Source organism: Camelus bactrianus, chromosome 4, assembly GCF_048773025.1.
Source record: "Camelus bactrianus isolate YW-2024 breed Bactrian camel chromosome 4, ASM4877302v1, whole genome shotgun sequence".
Lineage (NCBI taxonomy): Eukaryota > Metazoa > Chordata > Mammalia > Artiodactyla > Camelidae > Camelus > Camelus bactrianus.
The window spans coordinates 50335905-50357878 of NC_133542.1; the positions used below are offsets into that span (position 1 = coordinate 50335905).

The 21974-nt window shown below is 36.6% G+C and overlaps 1 protein-coding gene across 1 annotated transcript in view; it reads left to right on the forward strand.

Annotated features, from left to right (window-relative positions):
• Nucleotides 1–21974, forward strand: part of TMEFF1 (transmembrane protein with EGF like and two follistatin like domains 1) — a 71738-nt gene that overhangs the window by 9905 nt on the left and 39859 nt on the right. The window contains exons 2-5 of the mRNA XM_074361910.1: nt 7802–7911; nt 15848–15977; nt 19056–19082; nt 20037–20133. Coding sequence (XP_074218011.1) covers nt 7802–7911; nt 15848–15977; nt 19056–19082; nt 20037–20133 — 364 coding nt within the window. The remainder of the gene's footprint in view (nt 1–7801; nt 7912–15847; nt 15978–19055; nt 19083–20036; nt 20134–21974) is intronic.

Below are 21974 nucleotides of genomic sequence, written 5' to 3' on the forward strand. Positions count from 1 at the left end.
ATATAAGTCACATAACAAAATTCACCATTTTAAAGTATACAATTCAGTGATTTTTAATATACTTAGTATGTCATGCAGCCATCACCACTATTTACTATATAATTACAGAATATTTCCATTGCCCTCAAAAGATTTTCCATACCTATTTACAGTCCTAATACTCCTCTGTCTCTGTCCCTTGGCAACCGTATAGAGACTTCAGTTTATGGATCTATGAGAGGGAAGCACACAGATTTGCCAAGCTAGTCAGAAATAGAAGTAAGGGAGAGAGTATTGAAGTTGGAGATCTTTGGTTAGGACTGGATAGGGCTAGAAAGACCCTGGGTACCATTAGTGCCCAGCTCAGGATCTAGATCTTTCTGATCCTGCAGTAAATTTTCCTCCCCATCACCTTGCCTGAGGCATCCTGGCACAGAGGCGTTTAGAACTGAAGTAGGCAGTAGGGAATGATTGTAGGTGTTGGGGTGGGGGAATGAAACCATCAAAGTGGTATTTAACAAAGAGTGGTTTGGCAGTAGTATGCAGAATGGGATGAAAAACATTGAAGTCAGATAATTCTGTGGCACATGTGAAATTTCTTTTGTTAAATATAGCTTGGAGGACTTTTAGTCGTCTCTGCTGTTAATGCTGTTTAATATTAATGTAAACTGTTTTTGGTTTCATATTATATTGAGCCCTCATCTTTATAGCAGAAGATAACTAATGTAATATGGTTAATTTAGTAAACAAGTTGAAGAGAATTTCATTCCTAATTCATCTCATTTGCCGAGACAGAAGTCAGCATTTATTAGATCTGTTTGATTTTCAGTGATTTGTGTCATTAAAGGTATCTCTCAGATTGGTCTGGGGAAAGGAAGTGAATCTTTGTTGTATACCTACTTATTCTAGACATTGTTACTTTCTAATGCATTATCTTGTCTAATCATTACAATAGGGAAGGTGGTATTATTCTAAAACATGAAGAAGTAGCATGTCATCCTGTCCTGTATTGACCCCCAAACTTGTAATTTGTCCATTGTATGGCAAACTGTCTCTGGGGTTGTTTGAAATCACACTGAATCTTTCCCTCCCTTAAATATAACTGATACAGAAACTTTTTCCAAGAAGAAGATAATCCATGTTCAACTGGTGCAAACATAGTCCCTATTACTATTTTTTGTTTTTTTCCTGGCTGAATTTTCCTATATATGTTTTTTAATCTATTACCACAGTGTATAGCTTTGTCTTCTGCCTTTTAACTTGATATTCATCAGCGTATTTCCATATTTTTGCGTAATAGACACAGCCTTTTAAACAACTGTATAATATTCCATGGCTGTGCCACACCATTTCCTGGTGTGGGATATTTTAAATGTTTGAATATTTTTAATATTTCCACTGTTTTCAGTGTGGAGATTGTGGAACTGTCTTTAGGCAGTTGGATACAGGGTCATGAACAAGCTGGGCTTCTTTGGGGAGTAAAACCATCCAGCAGGGGTCCTGTCAGATTGGATTGGTGTACAGGTTTTCCCAAATTAACATCTAGACAATGAGAATAAACCCACTGAAATTTGCTTAAGAACAAAGTACAGAGTTTGAACATGTCCTAAAGGGGAGTCAGTAAGGAATCAACTAGAGATGAACATTTTCACATGTTAATAAGTACTTAAAGAGTATTTGTCATTAAGTACTCTCTAAGTATTAACGTATAGGACTTTTCCCTAGCGATGCTCTGACGAGTGGAAGTAGTACTGGCAGAAGCAGATGAGACGTCCTTAATAAGGTTAGGGAAGACCAGCTGCAAGGACTTGTGGTGGGAGTGGATGAGAATGCTGAGAGAGAAGAAGTAAAGATGAGATATCACAATGGAATGGCTAAGGGCAAAGTATTTTTATATATAGTAGGAACCCTCGTGTCTCAGTGCCTTAAGATTCTGGTAGTTAATTGGTTAATCAAGAAAGTTTTTTATGTGAGGCATCACAAAATGATTTATAAATGCATGTAGCATTTTATCTTAAAAATATAGAGTATATTTATTAAACAGTATTTTGAAAGAGGACCCCAAATTTTACTTTGAGAAAAGCTGGAGTTTCCCCTTTCTTGAATAAACCGCATTCATAATGCATTGAGTACAGATTCCAGTTTTAATATCTTTAAAAAGGAACTTAAAGACTTGTGGATACAAAAAAAATCTAGATTTTTATCTTGCTTACACCTAAGGCAACAGCTAGTTTTAAAATGCAGCTCGTCTTAAGTCTTTCTGTAGCATTCAATTTTGTTTTCATAGAAAGTTTATTTTCACTCTTACGAAAGGTTGAAACTGCGTAATTACAATAATAAATACAGTTGGCATACACAGGCTGGATAACACATATAACTGACTCTTGAGGCATAAGAGCAGCTCTCCTGGTTGGAGCTAAAATAGTTGTGAATGTTCCAGAGAGTGACCTAGCAGCACTGAGGATTCATCATGCCGTAGGCATTGGTTGGTATGTTTTACAGAGAATAGCACACTTTCGTTAATCTGGAGAGTTAATTAAATTGGGGTTAAATTCTAAGAGTGCCATGGACATGGACCGAGCAGTAGGAGAGGGAACAAAGAGTGACTGAAAGAAATGGTCAGAGAGTTGGGATGGATAATCAAGATGATTAGGTTGGAAGGGGAAGCCAGATGTGTCAGCTGCTGCAGAAAGGTCAAGAAAAGAGTGGGAAGATTAAGATAAAAGGTATGGGATCTTTAGATTAGAGGTCTTACTGACTTTTGATAGAGTTTTGATAGGAAGAGAGGGGAAGCCAGTCTTACTGGAGGTTAAGACATTATTAAAGGAGGGGCACCTATTCTAAGCCAGGACTTGATATTTGATTCATTTTCTTTATAGCAGTTGTGTTAGAGACTTAAACATAAATACTTTGGTTTTATCTTTTATAGTGGATCTTGACTGGGGGTAATTTTGTTTCCCAAGGGATGTTTGGTAGTCTGGAGAGCCATGTATGGTTGTTAGAGCTGGGATGGTCCTACTGGCTTCTAGTGGGACCTGAACATCCCCCTGTGAACAGGATAGCCCCCCCACAACAAAGAACTATCTAGTCCAAAATGTCAGTAGTGTCAAGGCTGAGAAGCCCTCAATTCTACTGTAACATCTCGCAAAGTTTATTCAGTTTTGTCTTCCATAATTATTGGCTAACTGATAAGATCCCCAAATCTACCTTCTGTGTAATGGAATGGTGGTAGGAAAGCCTCATCATATTGGAGGGCTAATGGGTCTTATTTTGAACTGCAGTCTGAACCTAGTAAGTGCTGCCAAAAGGTAGGGATTTGGCCAGTTGAGGTTCATAGTAAGTAGGGTTCCTTCCCCTACTTTGTATTGTTTCCCAGCTCTGATATGTTAATGAAAATTGAGAGAAGTTTTACATTTAGAGAACTGTAGGATGGGCACATTTGTAACCAGAGCAAAATATTTTTATTTTGACCCACTCTTCCAAGTGTTTCTTTGTGTGAAATATTTCTGTTTGAAGAATTGATTTTTGAGGGCCTTCGAAACGGCTCATCCTTTTTGCTGAATTTCCATTTTGGGCTCAGGAAGGCAGGTGTCTAATCATCATCATTGACAGGTCAGAGTGCCCTCTTGATGCCCCGTACTATGCAGAACACTTGAAAAGAAATGACATACAGAAGATGATCCCCAAATAGAATTCCTTCTCTACTGAGTTTGAACTAAGGCATTGGTTCTCGAATTTTTGCGGAGTCAGAGCGCCGGAAAGTCATGATGCTCATGATAAATAATTATACTGTAGCCCCAGATTATTTAAGACTTTGCTTAGAAATATTTATCCTGAATTTGTGTGCAATCATTATGTCAGGATTGTCTATAACTACGAGTATCAGTGACCTGACCAATAATGCCTTAAATGATAAGGGTTTAATTTATGTGTTCATTTCCTGTAACAGTAAGTCTGGAGGGATGAAATCCAGGATAGGTGTGGTGATTCCATAATCCTCTCCATGCTCTTGCTCCTGTCTTTCTGGTCTACCATCTTTAGCTTGCAGCTTTCACCTTCATGCTTGTAGGATGGCTGCTGCAACCTTAGGAGAGAGGTTTACTTTCCAAGCAGGACAAAGAGTGGAAGGAGGAAGGAGGAAGGAGGAACGGATAGTGCTTGTGTATTAACTGTGGTACAGAGTCTGGGAAATAGATTACTTAAATGAGTACCTTGTTTCCCAGAACAAAATCTGGGGGTCCCTTACTAAGTAAGAAGGGGAGAATAGAGCCAAAGTAGGCAATTAGCCATGATTTCCACAGTTACAAAACAATCTCAAGTGTATGTTTGTGAGCTTGTGTTCTCATAAAACACTTTTGGCATTTTTCTATCAATGTTATTTGTTGAACATTGGTTTTGTTGATAGCTAGTAAGGAAGTAATCTCAGATAGTGAGGGTTTAAGTAATAAAAGTGGAAAAAAAAACTCATTTAAAATGAGAAAATTCTTTCCATTGACTTTTTTTTCCCTTTCAAATGAGAAATTAAAAATTCTTGCCTGATTTTAATGAAGGTACACTGTAGTCTAGGACACCAGTTTTCCTAAGGAACGTTGTTTGGAAACCACTGATGATATTTATATGTACTATTAACTTACTTGTATCTCTCCTTTCACTTATATTGTTTTCCTAGACAAGAACATTCTTTTGTCTCTTTTAAAATATTACTCACGTTGTGGGCAATTAAAACAGTATTTTAAAATGCCATTTCTAGATTCTGTGTAATGATCCTTTATTAGTTTTATAATCAAAAAGAGACTAATTTTTCAATGTCAGTGCAAGTCTTGCCGTTTTTGACATTGTACCTTATACTTCAAATCCATTTTTATCTCCTCCTTGAAACTCCTAGAGCAAACATAGCTTATACAACATAATTTCCCCCTTATTATTGACTATATTTATATTGAATTCATCACTGATTGTTCCATATGTTAGCAAGGTCATAAGCTCTTGTGTTTTTTTAAGTGTGTCACAAATTCTTAGCATAGTGTTAGATACATAGTAGATATGTAATTGCTTCCTGGTCAACTACATAATCACATTTAACACATTAACACACATGAAAATAGCATGGATTTGATAGCAAGATGGGCATAAAATAAAACATGACAAATAACCAGTGTGATCAGTATTTCATGACTTTCACCCTTACCTAGGACCTCTCACTCCCCTAGAATACCTCTTCACTGGGTTTATTCTTGGAGTTACACAAGGGTGTTCCACGTAGGCTCACTAAAGTTTTCTGGCCACTGATAACGTGGTGTGTCATTTTCTTCCTGTGATGTTTGTTGCTGCCCCTGAACTTGTGCATTGGTACCTCCCCCTAGAGATCCCCTATCTACATCTCGGAGGTGTACCTCTGAATCTGACATCACTATCTCCAAGGCCTTGTGCTGCTCTGCCCAGTGTGCTGTTGAGGTGTCCCAGCCCCTTTTCTCCCCCTCTGTTATATCTTGTTATGTGGGCATCAAAGCAGAGCTCTTTATATCTGTTGCTTCGGAGTTTTTAGTGAAAGCCATTCTTTAGTTTCTCGTTGTTAGTCCATCTGTCTCTGTCATGATGACCCTTTAGGGCAGTCTGAGTGATACATACCACCCTGTGCCTGGGATCACTCCTCCTGTCCAACCAAGGCTTTGTTTATCGGGCTGAGCTTTTCTGCCTCACTTTAGTATGGATGATTGTTCTCCCAGAATGTTTCTTAGTTCCTCACAGAAATAGATGCCTGAACAACTCTCACAGACATATGAGAATCTTAGTGGCAGGGATGGTTTAGGCTCTAGATGGCAAACCCATTGTACTTTTAGAACACAAGAGGTAAAATATTCCAACTGAAAAGCCAAGATAGCAAGCCTTAACTCATGCATGATCTTGGCCCACAGACAAAACAAAAACTTTACTTATTCTTGTTTGATATGTCTGATTGTGTTGGAACCTAGTGTGAAGTTTAAGGCTACAAAGAAAAGCAGTAAGAGAAATACACTAAATTTTATTTCTCAAATTTTGCAAGCCTTTTATTTCTATGGCCCCTAAAATTGATCAAGCCTGTAGTTGAGCAAAGATTCTATACATTCCTATTCTCTTTTCTAGAGTGATTCTTTATTAATATTTACTTATCTTCCTTGGGCTTCAAGATGTACATTAGACAGTAACTGAAACCCAGACCTTGTGCAAGTTCCTGGTAGGAATGTAGGTAGATAGAAAAAAAGCAAACCCCACACTTAGGATTGAGCCTCAGGAGCTGATGCAGATGGTTAAAGAGGGTAGGGGAGAATGAGCAAAATTTGGGAGATGAGGAAAACCAAGAACATAAAGTGTCCAGAGCCAAGGTCAAAGAAATTGCAAGATGGTCATCTGTGCTGTAAATGGTGTGTGAAACATTGAGAGTGACAAACAGCTGCATTAGTTTCCTGTTGTTTTCATTTCTGCTCATCATTTTTTTAATTTTACACATATGTTTGAACTTTAGAGCAGTCCAATTTTGTGCACCTGGGATCCATTTAAGGAAAAGAAGAAAAAAATTTTGTAACCTATAGTTACATAGACATATGCTTACTTTAGTGCAGGGCTTGATTCAGAGTGATTACTCAAATAATGGCTCTCACTATCAACTACTTGGGCATTTTAGGTACTTGACTGCCAACTCCTCACAGGGTCAGCTGGGAGTAGGAGACCTAGGACACACTGCAGAGCTTTGAGGACAAATGGGGCAGAGGCAAAGAAATGTCAACCAGGACAGATGTCACTAGATATAGAAACAGAACCTCCTTGACTCAGTCCACCGAGCCCTACTGTGAATTCTAGAAGTAAAAAACAACCAGGAATGAAGGATTGCTGAAGAAATGCTCCCTGAGATCTGCTTCTAAGACCTCATCTCGATCTAAAGCTGCCAGGGGCCACATGCTCTTCCCAGAGTCTCTCAGCTACTGAGGGACAGGGTCAGAAGCTAACTTGGGCCTCTCTCCTCCTGAATGCATGTGTTTGCCTCTATGCTATAATGGGTTTTTTTAAACAGTCATTTGTTTATTGTTCATATAAGTGCATTTGTTGTTGTAGCTCTCATCCCCGGTAAGGGGGATATGAAAATCGGCTTTGTAGTGGTTTTCACCATTCCACATGATTGGCAGCTTCACTTAACACTAACCTGAAACAATTTATTGGGTTTCCTAGAGAGAATAATTTGGTAGTTCCAGAACAAGACTGACAGTCTTGGAACAGGCACCGAATGACCACAGAATGCTAGCATTGTTGATAGGCTCTGCTTCCTGTGGTAGTAAAGTCATTTAAAAATTTTAAGTCTAGGGAGATATTAAATCTTTTTCTTTGTATGTGAATGTTCCATACATACCTACTGTATGAAATTCAAATTTATTTTATAATTCTTTTGTAATTAAAACTGTAGAGTGAATAATGATTGTCTGAAGCTTATTCTGGGTACCAAAAGAATCAAGATTCCTTAAAAATAACTTAATCACTAGAAAAATAATCTAGAATATTAAGACAATAGTAAGAAGACTGTCTTAAGCGCTTGGCAGGTAAAATAGGAAAATTCTATAGATTTACCTTTGGGAATTATGTGAAATCCTGAAATTTTGAGTTTTGTTTTGTTTTGCTTTATATGCTTTTAGGCATATTATGCAAGACTCTTTGGGGAATCTTGAACATTTTGTGTCCTGTAGAATTTGTTTTAATATGTTATGTCTTATATTTGTGAATGAAGTATAAGGATTTTATCTCTATATACATTTGTATTAAAATATATATGAAAACAGTTTTTCCTCTTTTGCAGAATTAAATGTGAGAGAATCTGATGTAAGAGTTTGTGATGAATCATCATGTAAATATGGAGGAGTCTGTAAGGAAGATGGAGATGGTTTGAAATGTGCATGTCAGTTTCAGGTAGGGAAACCAAACTTCTTTTAAAAAATTTTACATTTGTCATATTTTGTAATTCTACATTTTTCAAATTAAAAAGCTTTTTAAAACACCTTGAGCCCCGCAAGAAAGTTGGATTCACAGCCCACTGATTCTTTTTCATCTGATGAAGCGCTATTATTTGTACCATCCATGCTGCTTTTCTTGAATTACAAGGACAGACTGGCACTAATAGAATGTGAAAATGCTTTGAAAAAAATTTTAAAGTTCTATTCAAATATAAGATATAATTGTCATTGAAAGGAAATAAGGTACAGGTTGCAGTAGAGTCACTTATTTAAAATATTGGCCTTTTCCCCATTTCCTTCTCTTCCTAGTCTTTCTCTTTCCCTTCCATTACTATTTGCTACTGTCCCATCTTTTTAGGCCAGCGAACACGACCAATTTGGTATCTCAGGGTAGATGGGGGTTAGAGATGGACTGGAGAGGGTCTACCTCAAGTGAAGAGTATGAATATCTTTGCTTTTTAGATGCTGTTTTAGTTATAATTCTTTTATCTAAAAAAGAAGGAAAGTGAAATGTGTTACATTCAATTCTTTTTTGTTTATTTTCTGTGATTGAACTATATAATCTGGCTTCAGAATGTTGTTCACAAAATGGTCCCTGATTCAGGATTTGAGATGAGACAAAGAAGGAACTAGAATTTTTTTTTTTCATAATCTTATTCTAATGTACCCACCATTTTGGATTTTAAAGGGAGGAAAGGGTGCAGAGATCAGGAATAAAAGCACAGGATAGTCAGTATTTCTAGTAACCCTGTAACCTCAGGCATGCTTCTGTATGATCTGAAAAGAGAGGGCATGATTCTCACCCTTTCTTATGATAGTGTAATGAGCATCTGAATCAGAAAAGGAGCTTGCTTATGAAGCCTCTTTGAGAAGTATTAACTGTCATGTTTATTTTTATTAAAAGAAGTAGAAAGTTTAAGCAAAGGAGGGAGGGTTGGGGAGTATACTGTCTACCAGCCAGAAAGGTTCTTCTTGGTCCAAAGGGACTTTACAATCCACTGTTTATTCACAATAGTCACACTTGAAATGGCTTAGCTAACCTTGTGCCCACCTCTCCATGGTTACTGGTGTAATAATAGGCCATTGTTGTGTCTGGCAGCCCTCCAGCTCCCCAGACCCTCTTAAAAGGGATTGTAACTGAAGTGGGCTTCTTTCCTTAAAAGAAGGTGTTGGTGTACATAGTGTATAGCAATGAACTTTTACTTCTTCCTGTTCCTCACAATAGATAATTTTTATTGACCTATTTTTATTGACCTATCTCAGGCTTCACTAATCTTATTCTTCTGTCACTCCATTCTGCCCATCCAGTGAGTTTTTAACTTGAGATGTTTTATTTTTAGAATTTACAGGTTCTACATGTCTCCTGAGATTTCCTGTCTTTTCACTCATTAGAGCCATATTCTCCATGAACATAGATATTACTGCTTCAAAAATCTTTGCCAGGGGGGAGGGGATAGCTCAATTGGTAGAGTGCATGCTTAGCATGCACGAGGTCCCGGGTTCAATCCCCAGTACCTCCACTAAGTAAATTAAATAAATAAATAAACAAACAAACAAACAAACAAACAAACAAACAAACAAACCTAAATACCTCCCCCCTCAAAAAATTTAAAAAAAAAATTAAAAAAAAATCTTTGCCAATTTCAGCATCTGAGACATCTCAGGGACCATCTCTGTTGATTGTGTTTTCTTGTTTTTTCATATTAATTTTGAATGTATACTACACATTATGAATGATATGTTTTCGAGGGTTTGAATTCTGTTATGTCCCTCTTGAGTATTGTCATTTTGAAACAGTTAAAGTGGCTGAACTTAAATTGCAGACTCTCTGTTCTCTGTTGTGAGTAGCAACACAAATATCATTTCTTTTAGCCTTAGCTGGGCTGCTTGGAGCATGTCCCATGACTGGTTGGTTTAGAGGTCTGCCACAGAATCTGGACTCCCTGCTCACTCTCTTCTTTCTCTCTCTCTTTCCATTGGCTTTGGTTGCCCTGAATTCCATCCTCTGGTTCTTTATGCCAGAAAAATTGCAGAATTTTTGTTGGCAATTTAGCCATCTGGTATGGGGAAAGCTGTGGCTGTTCCCTTCCTCCAACTGTCTTATATGTCCTTAGGTTAAATTCCTTGATGTGGAATTGCTGGGCCAGTGGGATGCTCATGTACAGATTGACATTCTCACCAATAGCAATGTATCAGGCTGCTTGTTTCCTTTCAAACTCTTCATAGTGGATTTTGTCAGTCCTTTTAAATTATATAAATCCGAAAGACAAAAAAAAATTTTTATTTGCGTTTGATTACTAGAGAATTTGAAAATGTGCCATAAACTTATTGACTTTTTTTGTGAATTAATTTTTCATATTTTTTGTCCATTTTGGGAAGTGTTTTCTCTTTCCCTTCTGTTGATTTGTAAAGACATATGTATGTATATGTGTATTCTCTGTATATACTACTCATGTTCTTATAATACTGTATGTGTAACATATGTATACATGCTATATATACTATTCATAGTCTTATAATATTGCTTATTGTACTGAGCATTTTATATCCATTAACTGTTCTAAATATTTAATATATATGTTTATATAACTCATGAACTCTCATGAGAACCTAATGTTGTAGGTACTGTTTTGATGTTTTTTAAGAGTGACATATGCTCATAGTAAACAACTTGAACATTATATAAGATATATAACATATTGAAAAAATGTCTGCCTTTCACTTCAGTCTACCAATTCCTCTTTTCAGAGGCAATGTCTGTTACTTCTTGTATTTCCTTCTAGAAATAGTCTGTGTGTTATACGAACACACAGGTATTTTAATTTCTTTTTCAAGTACTAAATCACCTAGTAGTATTTACCTTATAGAGGGTTCCTTTTTAGTTTATATAGATTACAGAAAGAGAATTCTATACTTTAAAGAAGTTATCCTAGTGTCATTTTCATTTTTGTTTAGTTTATATTTTTTGATATGAGGAAGTTTCAAATTTTCATTTCTTATTTATCTTTATGCTTCTGCCTTTCATTCTTTGAAAGTCTTTCCCTGCAACTCTACGATTATAAAACCTTTTTGACCTTTGAACAGGTAGGAAAGTCTTCTCATGATCTGTCTGAATCCCTCGCAGTCTTACCTTGTGGAGAAGCAGGAGAGGAAAATAAAAGTTAGGAGCTGAGATCAGTGGACATTTATCCAATGCTTGCTTTGTGCTAAGTGCTAGGCTAGATGCTGGGGATATAAAGATGTTTAAAGACAAGTTGCTTGCCTTGTAGGAGCAAACTACCTAAGGGCTTACAGCAGGATTTGATCCTGCTGCTGAGCAAACCTTCCTTTGACTACTCTGCCTTCTTATAAGCTTATAAGTCTGTTCAAGTTAGACTTAGGTTTTTTTCAGCTTAAGAACAATGACCTCGTGTGCCCGTTAAACACTTCTCTGCTGGATGCTGTAGCAGTGTCTTTCAATTCATTTAAAAAACTTGCATATGATTCAACATGCTTTCAGTGTTAATGTAAGGTTTCTGGGACATAATGTAACACATTTTAACAGATAACAGGGTTTTAAATTCTAAAATTGTTTTGTTCACCGTGGTAATAGGAGCAATTACATCTTACCACGTATATAAGCAAAGCTACTTTTGTTAATTTTGTACAAAGAAACATGATCAGTATTGCATCTTTCCATTAAAACTTGGTTAATAAAGAGAAGTGCCTATGGCTTTTTTCATGTTTTTGTTCTTCCTCTATGTCCTTCTCTCTGGAGTTCTCTGGACTATGTGTCTTTTTTCCTGAGTTTCTCAGTATCTACTCTTGCTGGGTACCGTACCCTCTTATTAGACCTTTGTATTAGTCAGGGTTCTCCAGAGAAACAGAACCAACCGTATATATGAGAGGGAGAGGGAGAGGAGAGAAAGAGATTTATTATAAGGAATTGATTGGCTCACTCAATCATGGGTGCTGAGAAGGCCCGCAATCTGCAGTCTACAAGCTGGAGGCCCAGGAAGGCTGGTGGTGTGGTTTCAATCTGAGTCTGAAGCCCTGAGAATCAGGGGAGCTGATGATGTAAGTCCTAGTCTGAGTTCGAAGGCCCGAGAGCCAGGAGACCAATGCCCCACTGCATCAGTCAGGCAGAGAGCTAATTCTCCCTTCGTTCACCTTTTTGTTCTGTTCAGGCCCTTAGTCGATTGGATGATCCCACCCACATTGGGGAAGGCATGTATTCAGCCACTGATTTAAATGTTGATCTCATCCAGGAACACCCTCACAGATAAATCCAGAAATAATATTTAATCTAGGCATCCTGAGGCCAGTCAGGTTGACACATAACATTAATCACAGCCTGGTTAATATTATTTTTTATATTCAGTACAGTTCCTGACACACAGTAGGTGCACAGTAAATACTTGATTAAATGTGTGGCTGCAGAGTTTTACAGCCCTGCACCTTTCTAAACTACTTCAAATTACATTCTTCCAGCTAAAGAGAAGGTATAGGGGAGAATTCTTTTCCCCAGCAAGAGGCAGTAGAGAGGAGGTAGACCTTAGGTTAGAGCCGGTGCCTAAATCAGAAGTTGCACATTGTTAAAATTGCCCAAATCCCTTAAGTTTTCCATAGTATAATGAGAGGCTCCTAAGAGAGACCCCTGGAAACAGACTGACCAAGGAACTTCAGGTCTGCTTGTTCTATCTCATGCTCACTCCTAAGTATGTGCTTGTTAGATCGAATTTCAAGGAGATTGCCTGCACTATTTTAAGTCCCTTGCTCACTACCACCAAGTGACATATAGTGAGGTCCTGCTGAGTAACTTGAGTGTGTAGTGGTTAGAGTACATCAGTTGTCAGGAATCGTGGGTCCTCCATTGATTAGCTGTGACCCTGGGCGATGACTTCAGACATAGAAATGGTAATAGCAGTAGCAAAACCAGCTAACATTTGTTGAGAATTTATTTTGGCCAGATATAAATGCTAAAGGTGGGTTTTGTTTATTTTATCGTCATAACAGTTTTACTGGGTGGCTATTATTATAATTATAATTACAGATAGGGCAAATGGCCGTGGTGCCAGCCCATAGTCACACGGATGGTCAACCCAGGATTTGAACTCAACATTCGACTTCAGAGCCCTGTCTCTAAGCACTAAGTCACATGCTTCACAGCGTTTTTATGATATTTAAGTTAGTTTAGTACATTTAAAGTTGTAGCCAGTGTTTACTAGGTAGAAACTCTTCAGTAAATGTTCATTATTACCATAGAGATTGTCAGCCCTATCAGACTTAATGACCTTTTTATAACCAACAATTTGCATTCCATTTCTTTGCTGTTCTTTAAATGAAATTCGTAGGTAATGTAACCTACATAAACACATAATTAAAGAAATCAATATAATGTACAATCGTAATGTAAAGGAGAAATAAAAATAGTTTATAGTAAAATAAGTATTTCAAAGTGTAAATGCTTGGGCAGCTTACACTAGAAGACAGTATAGTAGTAAGATACTTATGTCTACTTATAATGAATATTTGGCTTTAAAAAAACAGCAATTTCATATCAGAAGTACTTGAAAAAAAGTAGGTGCGGTGGATGCTAGAATTTAAAACTGTTAGAAGTTTGAGCCGTCTTACTTGTACATGGTCTTATCATAGTCCTATGTGAATGGCTAAAGGTGCATTCAGAAATAGTACGGTGCATATGTTATGTGGAACTGCCCTTTCCTTTGCAGTACATCTTGCATCCTTGTAGTCCATTTGCTAAATGACAGTAATGTCCTTTTGTCATTGTTGACAATGAAAAATGTTTCCATTAGGGCACCCACCCCTAGGGGGCGATGTTAGCACCTTTGCGAGCACTACGTTAACAAACTTACTAAGCATCTGAGTGAAGAGTTGCCTTGAAAAGTCCGTAGACTTAGCGTTTGACATCTTGGAACGTATGGTCTTTTTTTTTTTTTTTTTTTTTTTTTTGCTAATTATACATAATTATACGTTGTACACAGTAACATCAGCTCCTCCAGTTATCATACAAAGTTCTTGTGTACATTTTCGGGAAAGAGAATAAAGGAATGTGATCCTTAAAAAACGAGGAATATAGGAAGACACCTAAAGTAAAACTTTAATTATTTTTTAAACTTTTTTTTATTGAGTAAAACTTTAATTTTAACTGAAATTGATGTAGGAACCTGCTGATAATGTATAGCAAATCAACTTGCTTATAAAATAAATTAGAAATTGTTTTACCAGTGTTTGACCTGGGGTAGCATGCCATATTTATGGTTCATAAAGTAAGTTGACTACTTTTTTAAAAAGTAGATAAATGATACAAGTATTGTTATTGCAGAATGATTGAGAAATACAGAAAATTATAAACGTGGAAATAAAAAACCATGATGGCAAGTAATGTGAAAAATTTATTGATGTTTTCTTCTAGTATTTACTTTATGAATATTTATTTTTTTCTAAATTGAGAGAGAGATATAATTTATTTTCTGGCTATATTTTTATTTTATATTATCATTATTTTAAAAATCTGCATTCAGTTTCGTGGACTAGATAGTACATTTTAAAATGGCACAAAATTCTCAGAGTTATATATGTGATGTTATTGCCTGCTCTTCACCTAACATTGTATTATCTTTTTCTGTCACACAGTATTCTTAAAAAAGGTAATTCTCAATGACTGCAATATTAATTCCTGGAACAGATATAACATGCTTTAAATAAACATTGCCTTGTGGGATATTTAGGTTGTTTCTACATTTTTGATATGAATACATTTCCATTTGAAATGGCTGTAATAAATTTTGATCTACAATAGTTTCCTTCAGATAGATCCCTGAATGTGATTCTAAATCAAAAACAGCATTGCTTTTATGGGACTTTTGAAATGTATTGTTAAATTATGTTCTCAAAAGATTGAGCCAGTTTAAATTACCACAGCAGGTATATGGGTTTGCTCACCAAATTGAATTTTTTGTTTGTCTAGTGGCCAATTTTATAAACTAAAAATAGCATCTCATTTTAGTGTATAATTCTGCTACTGAAGATCAGCATTTTTAATGTACTGGCCATTTGTAATTTTTCTATAAATTTGTCTTTTGTCCATTTTTTATTAATCTGTACTATATTTTAGTAATCATAACTTGTGTCTTATTAACAGTGTTTTCCCCAGAGTTTAAAACTTTAGTTCTTTATGATATTTTTGACATATAGAAGAAGTTTTAAAGTTTTTAAAACATACCAATTTAGTGTCATTTTTCAAACCTGTATCATCTTTTTTCTTTTCATCTGTCTCATTTCTACTAATTGTTCAAGGCCCATTCACTTTTCACTTTCTCTGAGGAGGCTTCTCTTGAATGCTCCAATTTAATGGGTATTAGATATTATACTTATTGTCTATCCTTTTGATTTAGTGCATGATCTAATATATGTACATTTTTTTTTCCCATTTGGCTCTCTAACAAGATTGTAAGTTCTCTGAGAACAGAGCTCATAGGTCTTCTATAGCATTTACCTTGGGACTTTGTGTACTAGAGGTATTGAATAAATGAATTTTGATAATAAAATGACATTACATAATTAGTACAAACTAATTGGCAAGTAAACTCAGTACAAACATTGGCAAGAATTTCCTCTTATATTATCTCCCTGGATCACAAACAAGTGAAGTAGATAGGGTAGGGATTTTCACTTCCATTTTTGTGGGTAGTTGATAGGTATTTTCATTATGAATATGAGAAAGGGTATGAGAAAGTAACTTAACTCTTCTTTTTTAAAAACCAGATAAAAGAACAAACTCTTTTGTAGTAGAAGTATGTCATAATACTATGGTATTGCACTCATGAATATGAAATAAACTATTAATATTCATGCCTAGTTCTGAGAATTTATTTTTGTTTCTTTTGCAGTGCCATACAAATTACATTCCCGTCTGTGGATCAAATGGGGACACTTATCAAAATGAATGCTTTCTCAGAAGGGCTGCTTGTAAGCACCAGAAAGAGATAACAGTAGTAGCTAGAGGACCATGCTACTCTGGTATGTGTGATACTCTTTTGAAGAAATGTTGGAAGTGGTTCCGCTGTATTTTCTAAAAGGCCGTTTTCAGTCAGAGGTGTATTCCCCAAACTACTGTATGAATTGGTGGTGATTATGTGGGGAGTGGGGAGGTCTTTTTGTTCACCCCCATTTCATGTTGCTTTTTAACTCCAGGTGGTCTTGTACTGACTTCATTACTTCTTAGTGCGTTTTTAATGCCTAATGCCTTTTTTGGTGGAGATGTCATGTATCTTTTGCCTTATGGTTTGAACATTGGACAGAATAAGGTTAGGGATGGGAAATGCTATGGTATCAGTTTTGTTGCTTTTTATCCTGGGAGGTGGGGAAGGGGTGGGGACTCTCCCTAGAAATTCATTAGTGTTACGTGTCTCTTTTTATATCTTCTCTTTTCTGTCCGCAACCCGTATTACCTACCTCCCCCTGGTTATTTGTATTTATTTCCTTCTCTTGTCTTTCCTAAATTGGTAGTGGTTAATCGGGAGGCATTAACATTAGTTTCTTACTCACGTTTGCATTTAGGGGCCGGAATGCAAGCTGAGGTATTGTAATAGAATTATTGTGTGAAGGTTTGCAGTAAAGGTGGAGACTAATGATTACTTCATTTCCTTTCTTTTCCTATATGTTACAGTACTGTATTCGGAATTTTTATTGGGGCTCCATTACATAAGCATGATTGCTTGATTGTCCATGTGGTTGATCTCAAACTGTAGTTTCACTAATAACATATGACCCAGAGCCCCTACTCTGAATTGTGTGGTTGGTCTTTCTGGTGTGGCTGGCCCCACCCTAAGATCTGATGTGGTCAGCACCTCTCCTAAACATCAATTGCCTTCCAGAAGCTGAGGGCAAAGGCCAGACCTCTCTTTGGGCAAGGCCAAATTATTTTCCATACTCTAAATAATTAGGTGCATGGTATCATTATTGCATTCTCAGGCCAGTGGACTGTTGTTTGATATGGTCCTTAAATACTTCTCTAAGTACATTGTGTTTCACAGACTTGATTTGGAAACTAAAAAGAATATGGAGTTATTTACAATCCCAAATTAATTATGCATCATTTATGAGGAGTCTGTGTTTAAGACACCAACTGCTTTGATACGCAGTGAATGTTAAACATTAGGAAGCAGAGTGGTAGGTTGGAAAGAGCACTGCACTAGGGTAAAAAGACCTGACTGTAAAGTAACTCCAGCTCTTATTTACTGTGTGACCTTGGGCAAGTCACTTAACTGCTCTGAGCCCTAATTACATACCTAAATTGTTAAATGGATATCATCTCCTGGGGTTGTTGAGTGAGGACTGAATTAGCTAAGCTATGAGGTGCTGTATTGATCTTGTTATTTGCTGGGTGGAGCCAGTGTTGTTCATGTCATTTGGTCTGGTATTAGTCCTGTACCCTGTGCTGGAAGTAACATTCTCTCTTGCTCATTTGAAAACTCCTTTCTTATGCTTTGAGGTTGAACTTAAGCCTTTTCTCGTGGCACAGTTTGTTCACACTTTGAGCATAGCTCTATGTATATTACATACTGATTTCATTTATCTGACATGTCTGCCTTCAGTCAGATCTCAGGAAGGTACTTTGCCCCGCCTAGGAAGGTAAATCATAATCTCAGGGTTGGGATGGGGGATGGTGTGTGTCCAGTGAAAATATGATCTACAAGAGGAACTCAGCCTCATTATCAGAGTAGTCACAATATTTAATTTATTTCAGAATTTTAAAAGACCCTTAAGGAAAGTGTGAGATATTATACTTAGTAAAATTGGATGTGAGTTGAAAAAGAGGTTGGGAATGAGTATCTCATGCACTGGGACTGTCTTATTTATCAGTTTATTCCTATCACTGACCGTGTTGTCTGGCACATATTATGTATCCAGTCAGTGTATGTGGACTAGAAGGAAAAAGGAGTTTTCCTAAGTTTGGTCATAACAATTTAAAATTGAGTTCCCTTCTTCCTTGTCTTTTTTCCTGCTCTTTTACTCTTTCTTTTCCTCTTACTTAGAGAAGATGTAATTTTTTTTATGGTTGATCAATCAAAATTGAACACAGTTTAAGACTTAGTATAAAATCTTATGAAGATTTGCAGTGGGTGGTGCTACATAAAATACATATTCTTGTGGTTCCTCCTGTTCTACTGTGTTTGGGAATTTATTGTCTGCAGGAGATTGAAGGGAAGGGAACGTTACTGTTTAGGGTGACTCTCATTCTAGAAAACTATTTGAAGAACTGATACGGGTTCTCTAGGAAATCATCCTCCCTACGAGGTGCTGGATAAAGTGTCAAGTTCATCATTTGCCATCTCAGCTTTTTTGCTGCTCCATGCTGTTGATACTACAGTGTTACCCTCTTTTCAACATGCTCTGTGCTAGATGTTGGTTCTTTTAGGATTATAAAATAAATATTCTAAATTAATTACACTTTAGACTGGCTTCTTGCTGGTAACTTTAAGGGGGAGGCTCTTTAATTTCACTAGTAAGTTTCACACCTACACCTTGGTGAGATTCCTTGTTGTTAGGTTTCCTAGAGGAAGTTAATTTCATCAGTAATATGAAAATGTCTAAATCTTGGGGCTTATCATACCTTTTGGCTTTTGGCCTTTAACCACAGATTTCATTAAGAAGGTTTTTGAAGCAAGACCCAAAGCTCTTTTCCTGTTTCTAATAAAAGTAGTTTATTAATTATTCCTCTCAAGCTTTAACAAAATTAAAAATTTCTTCTACCTTTTAAATGAGTTGATTAAAATTATTTCTATTTAGCCATTTACTTTACAATATTTTTATTTTACAATATTTACAATTCTTCTACTCTGTGCAAGGCACCTGGATTTTCCTGAATGGGCTGCAAAGATGTATGAGGCATAGATGATTATGTGTCCAAGGAATTTATATGCAGAGAAAGGTACGAAATAGGTATATAAGAATAAACTTAAATATCAAGAAAAATGAAAAGAGGGCTTCATGAGAATGGATCTCAAGATTTGATTTTGGAGAAGAAATTATACTATTTGATAAGATGAAATTTCAGGAAAAGTGTTCATGTTCATTCTTTGTTTTTCTTCTCAGATAATGGCTCTGGATCTGGAGAGGGAGGTAAGTTCCAAGCACCCTTTAAAAGGTTTGTTTTTCTTTCAGTTTTTTAGGTAGACACCCAAAATAGCAAGTTTGGAAAATTACCAAAGAGGCATGTTAGGTTTGTGTACTTTCCTTATAATGCCTTCTCTCCTGATTGACACCTCCTGAGAAAGGTGTGCTTTCCCAATCAGACTGGAAATCCCTTGAGTAAACCTAGATTGGCCCCAGAACTGATCTCCTTGCCCGGTTTGAGATGATCAGGATAGGATCCACTTTAGTTGAGACCCAGAAATGTAAGGTCCCCTAAATGTGGGGTGTGAGCTGAGTTGGGGGCTGGTAGTGTGTGCTGTGTGTTGTGCTGGATCATAGGCAACCCACACCCTTCTGCATCCTGGGTGTTTTTGGCTGTGCTACATGGCAGAGTAGAAAAGGGCAAGTCCTTTGTAAAGAGAGCCCTTTCCTTTTTAAAATTTAGAGATAATTTTTTTTAAACTCTGGAATTGCCTGTTATGTAGTTATAAAGGTAGGTGTGAAATTGATGTGATGAAAAGGTGGTGGTTAGACTTTGTTGTGTTTGATCACTTATCTGCCAACCAGCATTGCACAGGCTATTTCTGTAGGGTAATCACTGGACTATATTTTGCAAATTTATTGCTCATGTTTTCCCCCCCTCTCTTATTTAATGTTATAGTAATTCTTTTAAAGATTTATCAAGACCTACCATATTATTCCATTGTACATAGACTAAGGGTTTATTCTGGTAGCCGCAGTACTTGTTTTTTCACAGAATATGTTGTACTCGGTGTTGACAGCGTTTTTGGACTCAAGCATCGATAGATTTTTGGAACTGATTGTTTTCAAGAGCTTGGGTACATTTTCCCCAGGGATAGGATAATGGCTGCTGAAAACATGAAGCATATCTGGAAAGGATCCCAACTTGTGGTTGAAATTTTAATTTTTCTTTTTAAACAGAAGAGGAAGGGTCAGGGGTAGAAGTTCACAGAAAACACTCCAAGTGTGGACCTTGCAAATACAAAGCTGAGTGTGATGAAGATGCAGAAAATGTTGGGTGAGTTGATGGAGGGAAAGGGATAAACTTACTGGGAGGTTAATCATCAGCATTATATTATAGAAAGGTGTCATTTAACCTGCTTCTGTGTATTTTGTGTGTGCCTTTTATTTTAATGCTAATCTGTTGGCTTTTAAGTTGGTATAATACTATAGCTATTTAAGTGAGTTTAAGTGTTTTAGAACAAAGCCATTTATAGTTTTTTTGGTTTTATCTCTGCCTTATTTTCATTGATAGTTTTATATATTTTATACCAGATGCTAATTTTACTTATCAGAAATACTCTTACTCGGAATTATCTTACTGTTGTATTTTCAGCTGGTATCAATAATAAACACTTTTTCTTGCATTTTTATACACAAGCTTTTCAGAGCTATCAATGTCTTAAAAAAATCCAAAACTTTCAAAATTTTAAATATAGTAAGTAAATATTACATAGTAAGTAAAAAGTATATTATGGAAGTGTCATCTGCAGAGACTGACATTATATTGTTTTATTTTCTCACTCATATTCAGCCTTCACTAAGTGGGTTTTGTAGCTGGACAGCATTGTCTGTCCAATTTGCAGAGCACTCCGGTTGTTTGGTGGAGTAGTAACAATATAGACATTGTCAACGCATTCGTGTTTGTTTCTTCCTTTCACCAGGTTCCTGTTTATTCCCAGTCTCACCCTTCTTTCATTTCCCTGTGGTGCTTGCCTTCTGCTTAGTTGATTCCAAAAGCTTTAGTGCTGTCTTCAGGGGCTTATGTAGCACAAATGGGTCTTCTTCATTTCCTCCATGTCCCCTTAGTGCATATTTTCAAGCACTTTTTTAAAAATAGAGATTTCCACTTTCTTTCTTACTCATAACATATTTGCCCTATGTATTTTCCAGTCTCATGTTTTATTTAGCCCTTACATGCATATTTGAGCCTTTCACTGAACCATGAGAATATGATTTAATTAACATTAATGCCCAAAGTGAGTTTTACAAATTAGGATCACCATGTTTTCAGAATTTTGGTACAGAATCAGCTTTTTGCCTGGCACTTAGTAAAATTAAGTGTCTGATGATTTGCTTCAAAGTAGGTGAGAATTGGCAAAAGACAAGTTCAGTAAAAAGTGAATTCAGCAGAACCCAAGTTTGCTGTTTCTGCATATTGGTCACTTGGATTGATATGTGTCCATCTAGTTCAAACAGAGTGGTTTGATTTGGAATAACATGTTTCCAGAGTAGATTCTGGTCTGTAGAATGTGAGAGAAATGATAGCAATGTGAACTTGCAGAGAGACCAGGTAGATGTTATTCTGTCTTCTTGCTTTGTACCAATGATATGTTGTGATGAAGTGCGCGCGCGTGTGTGTTTCTGTAGAGATTTAGTTCTTTTCATTGTTTTTTCTTAGGACTGTTCTATCATAGTGTTCAGAGTCAAAACAGCTGTCAATGATTGACCTGGTCTGTTGATCTGTTGTTATTCCTTTGGTAGTACCTCTGTTCAGTCCTATTTTATATATTTCCTTGCTATCATTTTTCATCCCTTATCTGAGGGAGAGAGAGAGAGAGAGATCTTTTTCTTGGAAGTAGAATGGATTCCATCTAGTTTCAGAGGTGGTCCAGTATGACATCTACATGGTAAACTGTACATTTTTCTACGTACACCTCCTCATGATACAATATGTAGCCTGTGCCCAATCAGAGCAACTCTGTTGTATATATTAAATTAATTTTGTGTGTGTCTGTTTGAGAGCTTATAACTGTTCTTGCAGACACAGGCTGTAAGCTTAAGGAATGGGGGCATAATAGACCAGGGAAGGACTTACCAGTAGTAAGGAGCATGCAGGCTGAGGAGCCTCCCAAGAAG